The sequence below is a fragment of the Hemibagrus wyckioides genome, linkage group LG04 (assembly GCF_019097595.1).
Source record: "Hemibagrus wyckioides isolate EC202008001 linkage group LG04, SWU_Hwy_1.0, whole genome shotgun sequence".
Lineage (NCBI taxonomy): Eukaryota > Metazoa > Chordata > Actinopteri > Siluriformes > Bagridae > Hemibagrus > Hemibagrus wyckioides.
In genome coordinates, this window is record NC_080713.1 from 31,994,485 (window position 1) to 32,013,698 (window position 19,214).

General features: G+C 39.1%; 2 protein-coding genes and 1 long non-coding RNA gene across 6 annotated transcripts in view; 2 read left to right on the plus strand and 1 right to left on the minus strand.

Annotated features, from left to right (window-relative positions):
- Window positions 1-10,442: 10,442 nt before the first annotated feature.
- On the plus strand, window positions 10,443-11,485 carry LOC131352119 (uncharacterized). Of its 2 annotated transcripts, none has more exons than XR_009204473.1 (3): window positions 10,443-10,560; window positions 10,931-11,029; window positions 11,316-11,485. It is a non-coding gene; the product is annotated as an uncharacterized LOC131352119 (long non-coding RNA). The 2 variants fall into 2 exon arrangements; XR_009204472.1 differs by having other exon boundaries at window positions 10,456-10,560; window positions 10,828-11,029.
- Window positions 11,486-14,109: 2,624 nt separating this feature from the next.
- LOC131352118 (uncharacterized) lies at window positions 14,110-16,063 on the plus strand. Its single transcript, XM_058388027.1, has 3 exons — window positions 14,110-14,429; window positions 14,680-14,996; window positions 15,215-16,063. Exons 1-3 carry the CDS (start codon window positions 14,290-14,292, stop codon window positions 15,367-15,369), a joined length of 612 nt encoding a protein of 203 aa, XP_058244010.1. The 5' UTR covers window positions 14,110-14,289; the 3' UTR covers window positions 15,370-16,063.
- A 78-nt stretch (window positions 16,064-16,141) lies between these two features.
- Window positions 16,142-19,214, minus strand: part of LOC131352117 (fibronectin type III and SPRY domain-containing protein 2) — a 19,932-nt gene continuing 16,859 nt past the window's right edge. Inside the window, exon 14 of one of the 3 annotated variants that reach the window (XM_058388022.1) lies at window positions 16,142-17,076. In XM_058388022.1, the coding sequence (XP_058244005.1) occupies window positions 16,911-17,076 (166 nt within the window). In that variant the 3' untranslated portion in view covers window positions 16,142-16,910. The remainder of the gene's footprint in view (window positions 17,077-19,214) is intronic. The other 2 variants (XM_058388024.1, XM_058388023.1) reach the window with 2 other exon arrangements.

Sequence of the window (19,214 nt, forward strand, 5' to 3'; positions counted from 1 at the left end):
AGGTGTTTGTCCTGCATCTTCAATAAACAAGCTACAGTTAGTCCAGAATGCAGCCGCCAGAGTTCTTACCAGGTCAAGAAAATATGATCATATAACCCCAATATTATCATCCCTGCACTGGCTACCTGTGAAGTTTAGAATTGACTATAAATTAGCACTAATTATGTCCAGAGCTCTAATTGGTTTAGCTCCCACCTATCTCTCCAGTCTTCTAACACGTTACAATCCACCACGCTCTTTAAGATCACAAAATTCCGGACTTCTGGCAGTTCCCAGAATATCAAAGTCCACAAAAGGGGGTAGAATGTTTTCGTATTTAACTCCTAAACTTTGGAATAGTCTTCCTGACAGTGTTCGGGGCTCAGACACAGTCTCCCAGTTTAAATGTAGACTAAAGACTTATCCTGGCATACATTTAACACATCCCATAACCTTGTGCTCCAGTACATCTGATTAAATACACATTATCATCTAGTGCTGCTAATATTATGAACAGCAGCTACGCTAATGCTGTTCCATTGTTTCCCTTCTTCTACCCATCCCGAGGCATACAGAGACTGTGCCGGTTCCAGTGGCATCCAGAGATGGACCAGCTCCAGCCGGGTTCTGCTTTGTGAGGATTGGGATATTCAAAGCAGCGCTGCCAACCTTATGTAGACGACAACAACCTCCAACCTCCTCCAGTCACACGACTGACTATACAGAAATGCACAATATAATCACACTCTCCGCTGTCACCCAAATGAGGATGGGTTCCCTTTTGAGTCTGGTTCCTCTCAAGGTTTCTTCCTCATACCATCTAAGGGAGTTTTTCCTTGCCACAGTCGCCTCAGTCACCTCAGGCTTGCTCACTTGGGATAACATCTAGGACTGTCTGTCTGTTTGTCTGTTTGTTGTTTATTATGTTGTTTCTTATGTAAAGCTGCTTTGAGACAATGTTAAAACTGCTATACAAATAAAATTGAATTGAATTGAATATTGAAGATGGAGGTGAACACTGGAGCCAGCTGATCCGCACAAGCCTTCAACACTCTCCTTGGAATTCCATCAGGACCAGCAGACTTCCTACTGATTTCTCTCCTCACATCATGCTCTGAGACACTGAGTGGGCATTCCTCTCAGTCACTTACGAGGGCTGAAACTCCACTAATAACAGTGTTGTCCTCGAAGCGCGCAAAGAAGGAGTTCAAGTCGTTAATGAGTGCAGAATCAGCTTCACCTGATATGTTTCCTCATCCTCTGTTGCCCGTGATCGTCTTTAGCCCCGCCCACACACCTCTGATGTCGCGATGGTCTAGTCGCGTCTCCATTTTTTCCTGTAGCGCCATTTTGCCTCTTTCACTGCCTTCTGGAGGTTGTATGAAGCTGCCTTGTATGCAGTCATATCAGCCGTGATGAACCCACTGTTGTAGGCAGCAGTGCAATCATTCAGTGCCTTGTAGACTGATCCATCCACCCAAGGTTTCTTATTAGGAAAGACTTTCACAGTCACCATGGGTACAATATCATCAGTTAGCTTAGTTCGTCACCACTTCTGTAAACATACTGACGTCATCAGAGCTGGCCCAGAACATGTCCTAGTCAATGTCATTGAGTGCTGATTGTAGAAGAGCTTCTGATTGGTCATTCCAGTGTCTGACCTTTCTGATGGTCGGTGCTTCCTGTTTATATTGAGAAAGATGGAGGCATGGTCTGGTTTCCCTAAAAGCCGGTACAGAGCTGGCTTTATAACTGTTCTTATACGGTGTGTAACAGTGATCCAAAGTGTTGCTTCTGGTTGGAAACATCACATGTTGATGAAAGTTCGGCAATAATTTCTTCAGGTTGGCTCTGTTAAAATCGCCACCCATGATGAGTGCAGCTTCTGGATGAACCGCTGAGTGTTTACTGATTATGTTGTGGAGTGTAGTTAAAGCTTTTGTAGTGTCTGTTTGTGGAAAAATGTAAACAGCGACAGTAATAACTCAAGAAAACTTATGGGGCAGATAGGCCCGGCAGACAACGGACATGTGCTCGAGGTCTGGAGAACAGGAACGAGACAAGGTTGAGATGTTTCTGGGGTTACACCATTTGTGGTTAGTCATGCAGCACACTCCTCCACCTTTAGATTTACCCGAGTCCTCTGTCCTCTTCTGTCTGATCGAAAAACAGAGAAGGAATCAGACAGTAGAATGACGTCGTCGGGTACTTCATGAGAAAGCCATATCTCTGTGAAACAAAAAACGCTGCAGTCTCTGATGTCCCTCTGAAAACGAACTCCTGCTCTGATGTCATCCAACTTCTTGTCCGAGGATTGTACATTTGCAAGCAGGACACTGGGCAATGGTGGATTGTGTGCCCTTGCCCGCAGTCTGTTCCAAACCCTGGCTCTCTTTCCCTGGTGTTTCTTCCTCCTTTGTTTGCGCTGTGGCCTGTCGTGTTCTCTCTGGTCCGGGTCACATAGGATCTCCCTCGACCAGGAAGAGGTATCCATGTTCGTAAAAGTGTAAGTAACACTGTATCCTAGCTTTAATAGTGTTGTAAAGTCGTAAGTTGTCGTAGCAAAGCTGATGCAACAGCGTCTGGACAGTGTAGCGCCATCTTGGAAAAGACCAATGCGGTGGCTCCAGCAGCCTGTGGCAGGACTAATAACAATCTATACAAAACACTGTCTTCCACAATACTGAAGGCGGACACTTCTCTGGCAGATGAGCTAAAACCTTTTACATTCACTTCAAGGCTGTAAACAAACACTACAGGACAGATACACAACAGTGTCAACAAGTATACATTCTTTAGTTGAGCAAAATTAACTCTTATTTGTGCAAAATAAGAGGATTGTAAATGTTAAGAGGGTTCTTATAAACATATATACACTAATATAATAGCTGCAGATGGTGGCATTGAATTGTGTGCAAAAACAGCATGTAAACATGTGAATGAGTGATGCTGCAAACATAGATGTATATTGAATGAGTGTTTGAGTGTGTGTGTGTGTGTGTGTGTGTGTCAGTTTGGTACAGTTCAGTTCTGGATCAGTGCTGGACCAAGGCCAGGAAGATAGTGAAGAAAGACCTCAGCCATCCCAACACTGGACTCTTTTCTCTGTTGTGTTCAGGGAAGCTTGTCGGCTCCTTGAAAGTGAACACAGAGAGAATGAGGTGGAGTTTTTCCTGCAGCTCATTCAGACCCTCAACCAGGAGAACACCTAGAACCTGGACTTTTTCAGGATTACACCATATCGCTCACTACCTCAGCCTGTGTAAACACTTGCACAACAGTTCAACTGCACTACATGTACATTTTTGCACTTTACTAATATATACAACATTCTATATTCATATTCATCATTCCATTCACATCATATCACTATAGTATATACAGATCTAATCACTGTAATCACTGTACTGAGACACAACCTTTTTGATCTGATTTGATTTGTTTATTTCCCTCTTACAATTTTTCACCATAATTATCCTGTATGCCCTATATATTCTATTTTATTTCTCATTTATATCTTATTATTCTTTTACAATAGGTTGGAAAATAAAAGATGATGTTTAACTTTTATTGTACAAACATAAAAAAGCAGGGATCTGGACTCATGAGGTAAGAGAACATGGGCAGTGCCAAAAAAAGAACATAAGAAAACTAAAGACTACCCTAGGCTGTATTTTAGCAGCTAATCTATCTAGTAGCAACAGCACTACCTACTGTAACTACACTGATCTAAGCTAGTCCAGAAATACAGGTGGTGGCACCTGCCCTATAACCTCAGGTATCTAAACAGTTGGCATCCTTACAGTGAAAAAGTGACCCAGCCATGTTGGTTAGCGCAGCACTCATCCCTTGTAATACTCTGCTATAGCGCCGTGGGTGCACACACACGGTACTAGCATACTGGACGCTCATATACATACGCAAATATATCACTTCCATTTTGCAATTGTCAGTTTATTATTAATGTTTATTTTCTTTTTATATTATGCTTAATTGTATATCTTATTATATATAAAGATTTGTATATGTATATGTTTGGTTGTATATAATGTTTATGTATTTGTTTAATTATAAATATGTACATATTTATTTCCACCCACACCTTAATAATTCTACACACTGGTTTGATCCAAGGGGAGGGGCATGCACTTTAAAAGAGGGCCACAAACCAGTGTTAGGGGTTATTGTTGTTTTTTGGTTGGAGTGCGAGCGTGCAATCGTGGTGCCGTGAGCAAAATTTCAAAACAGAAGTTTGTATAGAAGAATCTGTCTATCTATCTATCTATCTATCTATCTATCTATCTATCTATCTATCTATCTATCTATCTATCTATCTATCTATCTTTATTTGTTTATTTATTTGTTTGTTTTCTTTATATATAGTATCTTTATTTTCACTTTTGAGCACTGTAAATAAACCGTCACCTTTTTCACTACAACATCCATGAGTATTGCCATCGTTTTTGTTTCTTTGTATTTTTCCCCTTTCAGATATTTTTTCCTGGTGTTGGTGAATCCATTCACCTGAGAACGAGCCTGAGAAGAATCATTGGCCTCACACCTACGTTTTGAAATTTAGGGGCGCACACATTTTTACCTGTTCTCAGAACCACGTGAGCTAGTAGAACACACAAGGATGACAAAGTTACCAGGGATAGTAAGGTTTCCCACAGGCTAGCATGATGAGAAGAGTTAGCAAAGAATAACAAACAATATGTTAACAGAGTTAAAGCAAGACTAGCCAGACAGAGTTAACAGGGATAATTAAAAAAGTTAGTAAATTAGCAAACACTAAGCTAGCAGAATGAGATGAACTGAGGTGAAAATACACAGGGCACACGCAAGCGACTGGAAAACCTTTTGAAGTCGTCGCGTACTACCCACAGTGTGCCAGTAAGCGTTAACACTTCATGTAGGGTCACACTGATTTCTTTCACCCTGGCAACACATGATGTCATCCACTGTCTGAAATATGATTGGATAAATACTCTTATCATAAATATACACTACTGGAAGCAGCACAACCAAGAGAAAAGCTATGAAATGTAGAGAATAGACTATTGGGAATAATTTAATACACATTCATGGAAAAATATATTAAATATATTAAAATACAGGTCAGTGATTCAGATCACCGCTGTTTAGGCCAGCAGAGAAGGACTTGAAATGAAATAGCCTTTACTTGTTGCATACACATTACTGCACAGTTGGGGTCAGAGTGCAGGGTCAGCCATGATACAGCACCCCTGGAGCAGAGAGGGTTAAGGGTCTTTGGGTCAAAGGCCCAACAGTGGCAACTTGGCTGTGCTGGGGCTTGAACCCCCGAACAACGGCCCAGAGCCTTAACCACTTGAGCCACTTGCTGGCCCTGATGGGCTGCCACTGTCAAAAATGCTCATAATTGCTGGGATAAAAAGGAAAATATATCAAGTGACTACACTTATAACATGAATAAACAAACCAAAAAATAAATAAACCGTTCTGAACATTTTGATTATCCCCAGAATCCATTTCATTCACTTTTTTATGTTTACAAAATGGCTGACTCAGGACCCAAGAAGTACAATGTTGAAATACTTATCAAATATTAATTTCAATATAAAATGTTTATTTTATATGTAGCTAGCATTAAGTTGCTTGGCTTCTCTCCTTATTTTGTTTTATTTCACATAGTGTCAGCAAGTTCAGCATACAAGTTCAATGATGATAACTTGATAAAACTTGATAATACCTCATGATAATACTTTGTCCAGTCGGTGGCGCTGTGGCTGACTGGACATATGCAACATGTGAACATTTCTGATGGAACAAGTCCATGAGCATGGGGCAGTATATATACAGCTTTGGAAAAAAAAGAGTTCACCGCAAAATTGGTTTCTCTGATTTCATTTGCAGGTGTTTCAATAAAATGAACATTTTTGTTTTCTTTCATAAACTACTGACATTTCTCCCAAAGTCCATTAAAAATAAATGCTGTGTTTTCAGACCTCAAACAATGCATAAACATTCATTTTTAAACATTTATTAACTTTGGCAAAGTTTAAAAAATCAGTATTTGATGGAATAACCTTGATTTTCAATCACAGCTTTCATGTGTATTGGTCTGCTCTCCACCAATCTTTCACATTGCTGTTGGGTGACTTTATGTTACTCCTGGTGCAGAAATTGAAGCAGCTCAGCTAGGAATTAAGCAGGTTTTATTCCAGGACAACCACAGACTTGCTGAAGTACCCCCAGATCATCACTGATCCACCACCAAACTCACAAAGGGTGTGAAACAATGTGGATTTTAGGCCTCTCCAGATCTCTTTTGCAAAGCTCAGCCTGGAATTTCTTTACTTCTCCTTGATGAAGGACTTTTTTCTAACTTTGCATAACTTCAGCCCTACCTCTAGGAGCCGGTTTCAAACCATCCTTGCTGTGCACTTCACCCCAGCTGAACTTCTTATGAACAGCAGACTTTGAAATTTTAAGGATGGAAGCAACCTGGAGCTTACTGCATCCCTCGGCCAGTAAAGCCAGAATTGTACTCTTCCTCACACATAACTTTTCTTTTCAACTCTTTTGTCATGGTCAACACTTATTATTTGACTTCAGTTACTTTTGAGGTACTGCTAGTACTGTTTCTGCTGTCCAGCATCTCTAAACGTGGTCTCTTTTTTTCCAGATGTATATACACTGGAAAGAAAAAGTTTGGAAACGCCTTTTATATCTTTTTTTTTGTATTAAATCAGATGGTTGTAAATGGCTCACAAAATACAAAAAAACCCCTTCATTTTTATGTTTAAGCACAGAATAACAGTCTAATCAAATTTGCATGTTGAACTTTATTTTCATCTAAAAATGGCTCTTTGAGGCAATAACTTCCTGACAAATCTGTGGCATTCTACCGATCTATTTTTGCAGATATGCAAATGTGATATGCAGTTGTGATTTCCTCCAAGGGCTTCAGCAGCACTTCCCAAAGGTCTGCTGTGCTGGTTGTACAGTGTTCTCAAACTCTTCAGGCCAGCGTCTCCAAAACCAGAAAGATCAGTCAAAAAGTTTCAGTTTCAGTCATCTAAACTCCAGCTGATCTGAGTCTCCAACACACACTGTATGTGCACACTAGTTTCTCTCTTGTTTTATTTAACGATGCAGCCAATTCTGGAGGAGTGAGGCGTCTGTTTCTTGAGGAGGACACTCATACTTTGTTTTCTTAGGCAGATGTGCACTCCTAGGCCTTCTACTGCATCTTCTGTCCTGATTGGATCCACTGGCAGCATGCCTCTGGAGACAGTAGTGTACATCTTTTAAAGATTGATTTCTTGCCTACATTTCATAGAGTTCAACATTTCCTTTTAGTATAGACTGATGGGTTTCTAATGAAAGCTGTTTTTGTTTGGCCTTTCTAAAATTCTTATTTACACTGAAAATGGCAGGTCACACTCCCAATGGAGGAATAGGCAAATTACATTAGCTTATTTTAAGATGTTTTAACACCAAACATCTTATAACACCAAGCATACATTATGAATTTGAGACCATCCACACTCGAATTTCTGGAAAAACAGATAGTGGTAAAGGCTTCAGGTTTCACCAGGTTTAGATGGTTGACCTGCTGACTAAATTGTTAAAGATGAATGATGAACATGTTTTGTGTTTTGACAGTGACTGTGTCTATGGGAAAGGAGCTGTAAAAGCTTATTGCAGTCTGGATGCTTATCACTATTTTCAACATGGAAACGTTAGGAACATCTGCTTGGAAAGTGAGGATGACATTTGTGTTGTCTGTGGTGAAACACCACACAAAAGTCATCCCCAATGTACGAGCAGGTCAAACAGTGTCCAAAACTTACTCCACATGGTTTGTCTCTAAGGTGACTGGGGAGTCCTTAGTGAATATGTCTGGTCAGTCTGTATGTCCATGCTAAAAATAAATGGCATTAACAACTGTACCACTTTTTTAAATTGAAATTTCAGTCACTGATACAGTAACTGATGTAAATCATTGATGTAAAATGAAGAGTGAGTGTATGGCATGCACAGGGGGAATATGGAGCTAGTGGATTAGGTTTAAAATTGTTGGCTTGTACTCCTTTCATGTTTCCCAACATATTGGTCCCATTATCATATCCTTGACCTCTACAATCTTTCAGTGGGATACCATTTTCTTCCAAGACTGCCTCAATCATTTAAGAAATTTTCCTGCCTAAAGATCTTTGAACTGAATAAACCTGTCCATTATTTCCCAGGTGCTGTTCTCATTATCTTGATAAACATACCTAACCAAAAGCAGGTTTTGTTCTGTATGTGATATGTCTGGTGTTGAGTCACATATTACGGAAAAATATATATTGTATCCTCTCTATTTTTCACTCTTTTCTCCACACAGGTCAATGAACTCATTTTGCATCTCAGGACATAGATAATGAGGTATGAACTCAGGTGCAGGTGATTATCTACTCCTTTGGCTTCTAATAAGAAGTTCTGCAGACTCTTACATTTTATGTAGCATCGCTTATGTGGCTTATGTGGCTCATGTTTTGGAAATTTAGGATTAGGATTCAAGAGGCTTTGTTGTCATTTCAACCACATATATTTGATGCAGTACATACTGTAGTGAAATGAAACAACATTTCTCCAGGACCTGATGCTACAGAACATACAACATAGAGTTCAAACAGAAAAACAACACAGAGCTAGGACAGAGGTTTGTCCAAGCCACATAAAGTGCACAGTGTGCAGCTAGGTGCAAACAGAGCAACGACAAGACAGTGCAACAACAATAAGTACAAAAAGACAAGACAAAAACACAGGACACTTAGCACCGAAAAAAGAAAAGAATATGTCAAATGAAATAAAATGAAATGATGTACAACTTTGAGAAACAAAACCAGGTAACTAATAACATAAATGATTGTAACACATATACTGTATATATCGTCCTGACAACACGTATTGTGCAAAATTACAGTAGCAGCGGTTGAGGTAGTTACATTCATGTGTAAACAGAAGATATGGAATGAAGTACAGAGATGCCTCACTTTTACTGTAAATTAGCCAGTTTCTCTTTATTTTTTTCACGGCCACTGGCTGCTTTAGTATATGGTAGATCATTTGGAAAAGGTATGTCTGTCTTATCTTTTGGAACAAATTTGGTCAATTCAGCTTGATCAGGATGTGTGTTGTCCAGTTTGAGAATTATTGAATTCCACTGCTGATTAGTCAACCACTGTGACAGCTGGAGCATCAGTTACATACTTGCATCACTTTTTCTTCCATTTACCATTGTCATCATATTGTCTGTCTCACTGTCCTGTACGGAATCATTGTCTCTAGTGTCTTCACTTTACACAGGTTCTACTTCTACCTCCTGCATCAGCTACCTCTTCTTCCTCTGGATGAGATACCTCTATAAGAATGAAAAACACTTGATTGATATTAGCCTGAGCCACAAATGACATAGTATTCAACACTACCATCAGTTTCTTGTGTAGAGTGCTAACTAGTGGTAGTGGTAATGGCAAAATGCTATTACTTTATTATTGCTTACATGTAAATGATCTTGAGAAAGCATACAGGCTGTGTACTTGGCATTTATAAGGATTGCTCAGCTAGCTAACAATCATGATGTTACTCACAACATCGCCATGTTCTCACCTGCTCTCTTATGAAAAAAATGTTGAAGTTGTTTTTTCATTTTGTTTTCATTTCCTGTCCTATCCTCTTCTCCCTCTCTTTTGGACATTGTGCATGTCGCATCGGTCTTAACTTGAAAAACCACCACACTTGACCGCTATCTCCTCTTCACTGAGTCTGCACTCTGGGCAGTCCTCAGACCTTCAGCTGCTCTTCTGTGTCATCCAGCTTCTGAAATGGGAGCTTCTTCTGGGGCCTTCTAGGAAAAAGGGTAAACACTAACAACACTGTGCATGAGCGCCCTCTACTGCCTGATCATGGTAATGGCATTTTCTCAGGCTTGTGGAACTACGTGCCTGATTGTAGCTCGGCCGAATGAAAGTAAACTCAGTTTTAAGCTTAATTGTGCAGACACAATTTTGTTGGAGGACTGTATGTGTGTACGTCAAAATAATATAAAATAGTTTCAGCTGTGAAAGTTTGGATTTGTAACGTCTGTCATTAATGCATGTTTACCTCAAATCGCATATTTAATGTTCAAGGTGAGTTCCTTTATCAAAAACTCCCTAATGGCCATTTAAACAAAACCTAAAAATAACCATTAGAGAACATTCTGTATAGATTCTATTAAGGTTATTTAAAAGAAAAAAATTTTTTGCGAAGGTTAACCTTCCTTTGGTTACAAAAAAATAACCACTAGAGAACGTTCCTAAAACGTTATTATTTGGTTCCCAAAAAAGAAAAAATAATCAAACGGGAACCAAATGCTAACGTTAATGGAACGTTCTGTCTTTGCTGGGATTCTATTTCCCACTGATGTTGTGAACACTGACCACTGAAGAGTTAAAGGAGAAAGTGAAAGTAAACTGCAGCAGAATTACAGACTCGCCCTTAATGCGGTAACGTTACTCCTGGACATTCTACAGACAACATCGCATCGCAACATTTATATATCCTCAGGTGAGAGTAAATTGATGTTCCATTTCTATGTCCAGGCGTTAAACATTTTTTATCTTTTAACTGATACGCACACACATGATTAGGCCATTTTATCAAACATTTCTAACATCAGACAGATTTTTTAAACCCTCGGGTTTCGACATCGGAAAGAATATTGAATTGGTCAGAAATGGTTTTGGTGGTCACTGTTGATGCTAATATCATTTTGTTTGCATGCAATCTGAGGTCAGAAATCGTTAAAGGTAAAAGTGGTTTCTTGTAAATCAGGTGTTACACAGGGAGAGGAAGAAAGCTTCAAAGCGATGTGTCTCCTGTGAGGTTGAGGACATTTCCCTGAGATTGATGCTAATCACAAGAATCTCTTCTACAGCAGCACAAGAGGCAACAATCAGCTTTAACACAACTCGATTTTGTCGAAATCATTTTAGAGATGATGAAGCCGGCAAAGGAGAACCAAAGGAGATAAACGGTAAGAATAACAATATTCACACATCTGTAAATAAAACAGTAATATTCTCATATCCGGTGTCAGAAAATAGCCTACTTGAATAATTGCACTCCATTTTTATAATTAAACATTTAAAGCATATTTATAATTGACACCAATGATATTGAAGATTGCTCATGAAAAGATACAAAATTAATTACTTTTACAACATTCATAATTTATCTATTAAATCTGATGGACCATCTCTCTCTCTCTCTCTCTCTCTCTCTCTCTCTCTCTCTCTCTATATATATATATATATATACAGTTTATTTTGTATAGCGCCTTTTACAATGAACATTGTCTCAAAGCAGCTTTACAAAAGAAGAAAACAGAGAAAAAGGAGGGGAAAATGAAAAATAATAATAAAAAATAAAAATAACTAATTAACTAGAAATAAGAATAAATTATTAAATTCTATAATTAGACTATTTTATCCCTAAGGAGCAAGCCTGTGGTGACGGCGACGGTGGCAAGGAAAAACTCCCTGGGATGGAAAGGAAGAAATATATATATATATATATAATATGTATATATATATTGTTTGTTTTTTTGTTTGTTTATAAAATACTACAAGATTTAAACGTACTTGTTTAGTTTATTTAAAGCAAAAATAATAAAGCCTGAGTGTCATTAAAGCTAAAATGTCACTGTACTGATTAGTAGTGTCACTTTAACTGAGAAGGAATGAACTCTGTGTGTATTTTGTTTTTCATTTTAAAAACATTTGATAAAAGGCAAAACATCTGGCTCCAGTGAACATCTGCAACTGCATTCTAATCTAATGTGAGGAAGAAAGTCACACAAAAACTTGGCCTTATATCCAACATTTCCTTATTGCCAATTTATCATTATTAATGGGTGAGGTGAATTTTCATATCTACAAACGGTGAGAGACTCAGGTCTAATTTATATTTCTGTATATTGAAAATGTTCTATGTATGCTATGTAAAACTACATATTTCTTTTTGTAGCCATGGCTTTTATACATCAGGATTAATTGGATTATTCAGTGATGTCATTTTCTGTGTAAAAAACACAAACAAGACATTTATAGCTCCAAAGTCCACATGGCCAAGCAGACATTTTGAGACTGTAATAAAATTGGTTTAATATGCAAGAAATTCTTTATTTTTTTCTTTTTATATAAGTTATGAAAACATGTAATCACAATTACAGATGGAGAAACAGTACACTGTAATACAGCATAGTACACAAAGGCTTGAATTGTTTTTAAAATCCATAATTGTTTGCTTTTTAAATAAACTGAACATGTATTTTCAATCTGCCCTGTAGTGATATTTATAGTACTGTACAGTAATGTACAGTTTCACAAAGGACAGTATTTATTTTGACCAATTTCAGCCAAATGAGGATGGGTTTCCTTTTTAGCCTGTACTCTCTCAAAGTTTCTTTCTCATGTAATCTAAACAAATAAACATTTGAGGAGACTTTTTACTTTAACTTCACTACATTTCAAAGTCAAATATCTTACTTTTTACTCAATTACATTTTGCGAAATCAGTCGTTCCTTTTTTGTTTGAGTGGATAAAAACTTAATTGGTCAGCACACGGCAAGCCACCAATCAGCACGCGCTCTGTTCTGAACTTGTTTTGATTGCCGCTTGGTGGTATCTATTCAGCGCGAAAACAGTTCAGTGTCAGTGCAACAGCATAACATTTTGAGAGTGCCAGTGCCTTCATAAATGATGGAAGAAACTCCTGATTCTAAATTGCCACCACACCCGTGGCCTTATTTGCGCGATTTTTTTGAAGTCGTTGAAAAGAAGAAAGAGTCCTTCATTTTCAATTGCCTTCTCTGCCTGCCTCAGCCCTGTAAAATTTCTTCTTACAAGAACTCTCCTTCAAATCTAAGGAAACACGTAGAGGTAAGCCATTTTTCATTCTGGTGGTCATTTTTAACTGAGTAATCTAACAGTAGCTTGCAGAAAATGTGTAATGTTAAGTTAGTTGTTTTTACCGAAGTTTGCAGTTTTTGAAGCTGAGTGCTCCGGTATCGTGAAATGACAGTCAGTCGATGTTAATACTTTATGTTGGAATATAAATTCTATTTTGACCTCGTTTTGCATGCAGCATATGATGCTTACACATTTGGCAGATGAGTGGAGTGCTCCTTATTAACCGAGACTGTTTTTTTCCTCTCAAAATGTTCAGCTTCCTAAGACTGTGATCTACGCCTGTGCTGAAAATATTGTACTCTGTTGCTTACATCTATAACACACTAAAACCACATGAAATATTTATTTTATTTGTCAGAGGGAGGAAGACTGGTCTCTGGATATGTAGTTCATTTTTGGAATTTTTTCTTTTTGCAGAGAAAGCATGGTAGCCACTTGCAGAGATACACTGCCCTAACAGCATCAAGGAAAAGAAAAATGGAGAGCGAGAAGGCTCCTTCGACATCCAGACAGTTGACGTTGGGAGAAACTAAGCTAGTCACACAGAAGAATGTTGATCATGCAGTGTTGAATTTTGTGACCCAGAGTCTCCAACCCTTTAGTGTGGTGGAACAACCATCATTTAAAGCTTTCTTGCATGATCTTCAGCCTAACACCTCTCTCATGTCAAGGCCCACTTGGATGGATGAGGCAGCACTTCAGATGAAGACTAATATTGAAAAAAGCAATGTCAGAGATAGATTTCATAGCAACAACAACAGATTGTTGGAGTTCAACGAGAAGAGGTTTCATCGGTGTCACTGCCCACTGGGTTGATCCTAACAGCCTGGAGAGGTGCTCAGTAGCACTAGCATGCAGGCAGCTTAAAGGCCCACACACTTTTGATGTTTTGGCTTGTGCTCTAATGACATACATTCTGAATTTGGCAAACAGAACAAGGTTGTTCCAACTACTACGGACAATGGGTCAAATTTTTTAAAGGCATTTCGTATATATATGGAGAGCAAGATGAGAACAACAACTTTGCTTCAGAAGAGACTGAAGATAAGATAAGTGATGTGATGTGTGATGAAGATGAAGAGGATGTGGATGGTGTTGAGGTGGACTTTGTAGAGGTCACAGCTGTTTTAGCTTGATGGCTTACAATTCCAGCTTCCAAAGCATCATCGTTGTGCCTGCCAATTATTAAACTTGGTTTCCACAGTGGATGCCGCCAAAGCCTGTTCAAATGAAGCCTTCAAGAAGCTGTCCAGGTCAGCAAAGTGCCATGCACTATGGAATAAGTGTGGCAGATCTGCGGCTGCAGCAGAGATTGTAGAAGATATGTGCAAAATTCAGCTGATTCGCCCCAACACAACAAGGTGGAATTCCTTATTTCTCGCCGTTGAGAGAGTGCTTCGAATCATTAAAGATCAGGGAGAGGGGGCTATCAGAACTGTCTGCACTTCACTCCAGTTGCCAATGTAACTGCTGTTTTTTTATAATCCCTTTAAATTCATATTCCAGTAATGTAATGTTTAATTGTTTTTTAAAACGCATTACTTTGAGTAGTAGCTTAACTACTTAAGGATCTGAAACAGTAAAACAGTAGACAGAGTAAAATGACACCTCTCTCTCTCTCTCTCTCTCTCTCTCTCTCACACACACACACACACACACACACACACACACATTAATTAATTAATTAATTAATGTTGTCTGAATGTATGATAGGTTGAGTCCAGTTGAAATTGCATTTCTGGAAGAGTATGCCAGAACCATGAGCCCCCTAGCCAAAGCCCTCAACATTCTTCAGGCTGAAATCGATGTTCAGATGGGATGGCTTCTGCCTACTTTGACACTCTTCATCTTGAAACTGGACCGAATTCGCATTTCCTCCAGGTACTGCAAACCTCTGGTGGATGCCATCCAAGGAGGTCTGCAGCAGCGCTTTGGAAACATGCTGGTAGAGCCAGAGTTTATTGCAGCTGCAATCCTTGTCCCGAAAATTAAAACATCCTGGACATCGGATGAACACATTGTCAAACTAGGTAAGATTATTTTAGTTTTTGTTTTTGATTCAAACAGACTGAGCCAAATCATTTTTAAAGAAATTTTATCTTGACATTCTCAGTTTGTTTAGGTTGGTTTGAAATGCACCTTGGAAATACATGGGGCAATGCTGGTCTTTTGATATTTTAATCTGGAGAAATGTGTATGATTAAAGTGAAGTTTTGATTCTTAGCATCTATGGAAATGTCCATTTCAGGCCTGGACTACATCAAGGACCATCTGGAGGAAGAAACTTCCAATGAAACACCAGTTGGTCAGGAAGGTATCAAGCAGTTAGATGGCAACTTGCCTGCAAAGCTGATGACAAAGAAATTCTTAAGTCCTTCCCAGCAGTCTGTAAGTTGTCTTTGAAGGTCAACACTGCTTTACCCGCTTCTGCAGCTTGTGAGCGTCTTTTCAGCACAGCAGGACTTATTTTCAGTCCCAGGAGGGCAAGAATAGACTCAAAAAATTTTGAGAATCAGATCCTTCTCAAGCTAAATAAAACATATTGCTACTTTAGTTAGATCATCAGTGCCATTCTATACTAGCACACTCACCAGAAGCAGAATTAATGGCATACTGATTAATAATGTTTAGATTTAGATTTGAGGCTTGTTATTGTAGTACACATCAGTACAGTTTGTGTAATTTGTTTTGAGATGTCCACACTATGTTGTTATATGCTATGTTTAATTTTATATATATATATATAATATGCATTTGTTTATGACTGACTGAAAGAGTATTGTACTGCTGTGACTGGCAAGTGTATTTCTTCTGATACAAAAACTAGTTCATGTTACAGTAAATCTGATATGGCCAGTTTATATTTATGCACAGAGACATTCAGATACAATACAGTAAAAGAAAACTCATGTGAACCTGTGTTTAAATCCAAGTTTTTATTAAACTTAAACTTGCAACTATGTTATAAATAAACCTTAAATTGAAACTTCCTGCTCTGAAATCCTGTTATTTCATTTGATTCTAAAGGAAATTGTTTAGCTTCAAGGTTTTGAGCTCATGATAATTTTAATAGACATAAGTGTCTGACTAATAGCACAATTAATATATTGGTGTGCTAAGAGCAACATTAGAATCTTTTCACATGTTGTTGATTAAGCAAGAGTCTTGTGACAAAAATGATAATAGGATATTATAGCCATAATAAATCATAGATACTTGGATACTTAAGTACATTTGAAGGCAAATACTTTTGTACTTTTACTCAAGTAAAAGTGTAAAAGATGAACTGTCAGCTGTATTATAAGAACGTGGAAGTGTTTGGGAACGACAGCAACTCAGCCACGAAGTGGTAGGCCACGTAAACTGACGGAGTGGGGTCAGCGGATGCTGAGGTCAATCGCTACAGACCTCCAAACTTCATGTGGCCTTCAGATGAGCTCAAGAACAGTGCGCAGAGAGCTTCATGGAATGGGAGACTGAGAGCCAGACCTTCTCATCCAACATCAGTGTGTGACCTCACAAATGCGCTTCTGGAAGAATGGTCAAAAATTCCCATAAACACACTCCTAAACCTTGTGGACAGCCTTCCCAGAAGAGTTGAAGCTGTTATAGCTGCAAAGGGTGGACCGACGTCATATTGAACCCTATGGATTAGGAATGGGATGTCACTTAAGTTCATATGCGAGTCAAGGCAGGTGAGCGAATACTTTTGGCAATATAGTGTATATCCTGTGTATGGATATGTATGGCACGTGCCCTACTAGGCTGTTCCTGGTCTCCCTCTGCTTGTTACCGCGCACTTCCATACATACATCGGCGTCAGATGCTAACCGTGAGTTTTTCAATCCACACCAAATCGGAACATGTCTTCAAAGCCAACATGTAATGGTCATAAGTAGCACGATCAAAATACGAACACCGTGACAACCCGACACCACAGCTGATCACAGCTGATCACAGCTCAGTCCCTCCCCAGCTCTCTGTTCCCGATGCCGCTTCTGTTTATAAAGATTCCCACGGAGACATGATTGGAGGAGAATGGGGACGTCATCGTTAGACAAATGATGAGTGACAGCCGCGTATCCAATAAGAGTCGTTGGTGGGTGGAACCTAAAATCAAAAGGAATAGGAAGAGAAGACAGAACGAAGCAGTGGTTACAATGTTCCTAACACTGTCCAATCATCCATTCACCTGTCTATTCATCTGTCCATTCATCCATTCACCTGTCTATTCATCTGTCCATTCATCCATTCACCTGTCTATTCATCTGTCCATTCATCCATTCACCTGTCTATTCATCTGTCCATTCATCCATTCACCTGTCTATTCATCTGACTATTCATCCATTCACCTGTCTATTCATCTGTCCATTCATCCATTCACCTGTCTATTCATCTGTCCATTCATCCATTCACCTGTCTATTCATCTGTCCATTCATCCATTCACCTGTCTATTCATCTGTACATTCATCCATTCACCTGTCTATTCATCTGTCCATTCATCCATTCACCTGTCTATTCATCTGTCCATTCATCCATTCACCTGTCTATTCATCTGTCCAATCATCCATTCACCTGTGCATTCATCTGTCCATTCATCCATTCACCTGTCTATTCATCTGACTATTCATCCATTCACCTGTCTATTGTGGAATAAAATTCTACTGTACTCACTACTAAAATCTGACTCCAGCTCCACACTGACCCGACAGCTCAGTCTAAGTGAGACTCATAGTTAGTAAGGCCTCATAATTAAATAAGCCAATCAAGCAGACTAGATGAATGCAGATAAGAGATTTTATTTTGTAATCAGCGCTGACACAAGAATTGAGATGCTCACGCATGAACGTCCCAACAACCTCTCTCCGGGGAACTCCAACTACAGCCTTTATATACATTTCCCTTATCTTCCCAATGCAACACGTCACTGGTTCTTTGCCTAGACAATCCCACCCATCTTTCTTTTTTAGACCTTTTAGACTCTTTTTTACACCATTATCTTTGAATTTACAACTTTTCAAATACCATTATAATTAAAACTTCCTTACATCATTATATTAAAAATTGGGCGTTTCCGCCCCCACCAGTGGGATTGTCTTCGGCCTCACTCTCGCCAACACCTCATTCTTCTTCAGGAGACAGCATGGGTAAGTTCTCAGTCCTTCAGGGGCCAACACCCTTTCTTTTATTACACTCTACACTTCACGGCTTTTCTGATTTATCCACTGTCTTTTACGTATGTACTCTAGATATTTCGCCTGGTACCACCATTGCCATCCAGCACGCGCTGCGTTTACTTCATGATGAGATCACTGCCGCTCCAGGTACCGGCGGAGCAAAGATCGACCATAATAATCTGGGGCGCATCGCTGCCATTGATTGGTCCAAGTTTGGAAAGCCTGGTACCGCAGAGAAAGCCTGCCAGACTGACATCATTGATACAACTATTTGTTCTTCAAAGCCCTTGCAGCCTGTGTGCAAGGCCCGTGACAGGCCAACATGCCGTGTTAAACCTTATATTGTTCTTAAGCTCAAACGACCTAACGAATAAACCTTACCTGAGAACTCACTCCTGCTGTCCCCCGATTATTTCACACTACATCAAACACACACCGCATACATATATCCTCATTTACAAAATTATCTCCCACACTATTCATCTGTACATTCATCCATTCACCTGTCTATTCATCTGACTATTCATCCATTCACCTGTCTATTCATCTGTCCATTCATCCATTCACCTGTCTATTCATCTGTCCATTCATCCATTCACCTGTCCATTCATCCATTCACCTGTCTATTCATCTGACTATTCATCCATTCACCTGTCCATTCATCCATTCACCTGTCTATTCATCTGTCCAATCATCCATTCACCTGTCCATTCATCTGTGTTTTCATCCACTCACCTGTCTATTCATCTGACTATTCATCCATTCACCTGTCCATTCATCTGTGTTTTCATCCACTCACCTGTCTATTCATCCACTCACCTGTCTATTCATCCATTCACCTGTCTATTCATCTGTGTTTTCATCCACTCACCTGTCTATTCATCCACTCACCTGTCTATTCATCCATTCACCTGTCTATTCATCTGTGTTTTCATCCACTCACCTGTCTGTTCATACGTTTACCTGTCTATTCATCTGTCCATTCATCCATTTCCTCTTTGATTCATTTTCAGTAAACCTGTCAGGTCACAGTGTCAGTATGATTCACACAAGCTGAGTTGAATGCATTT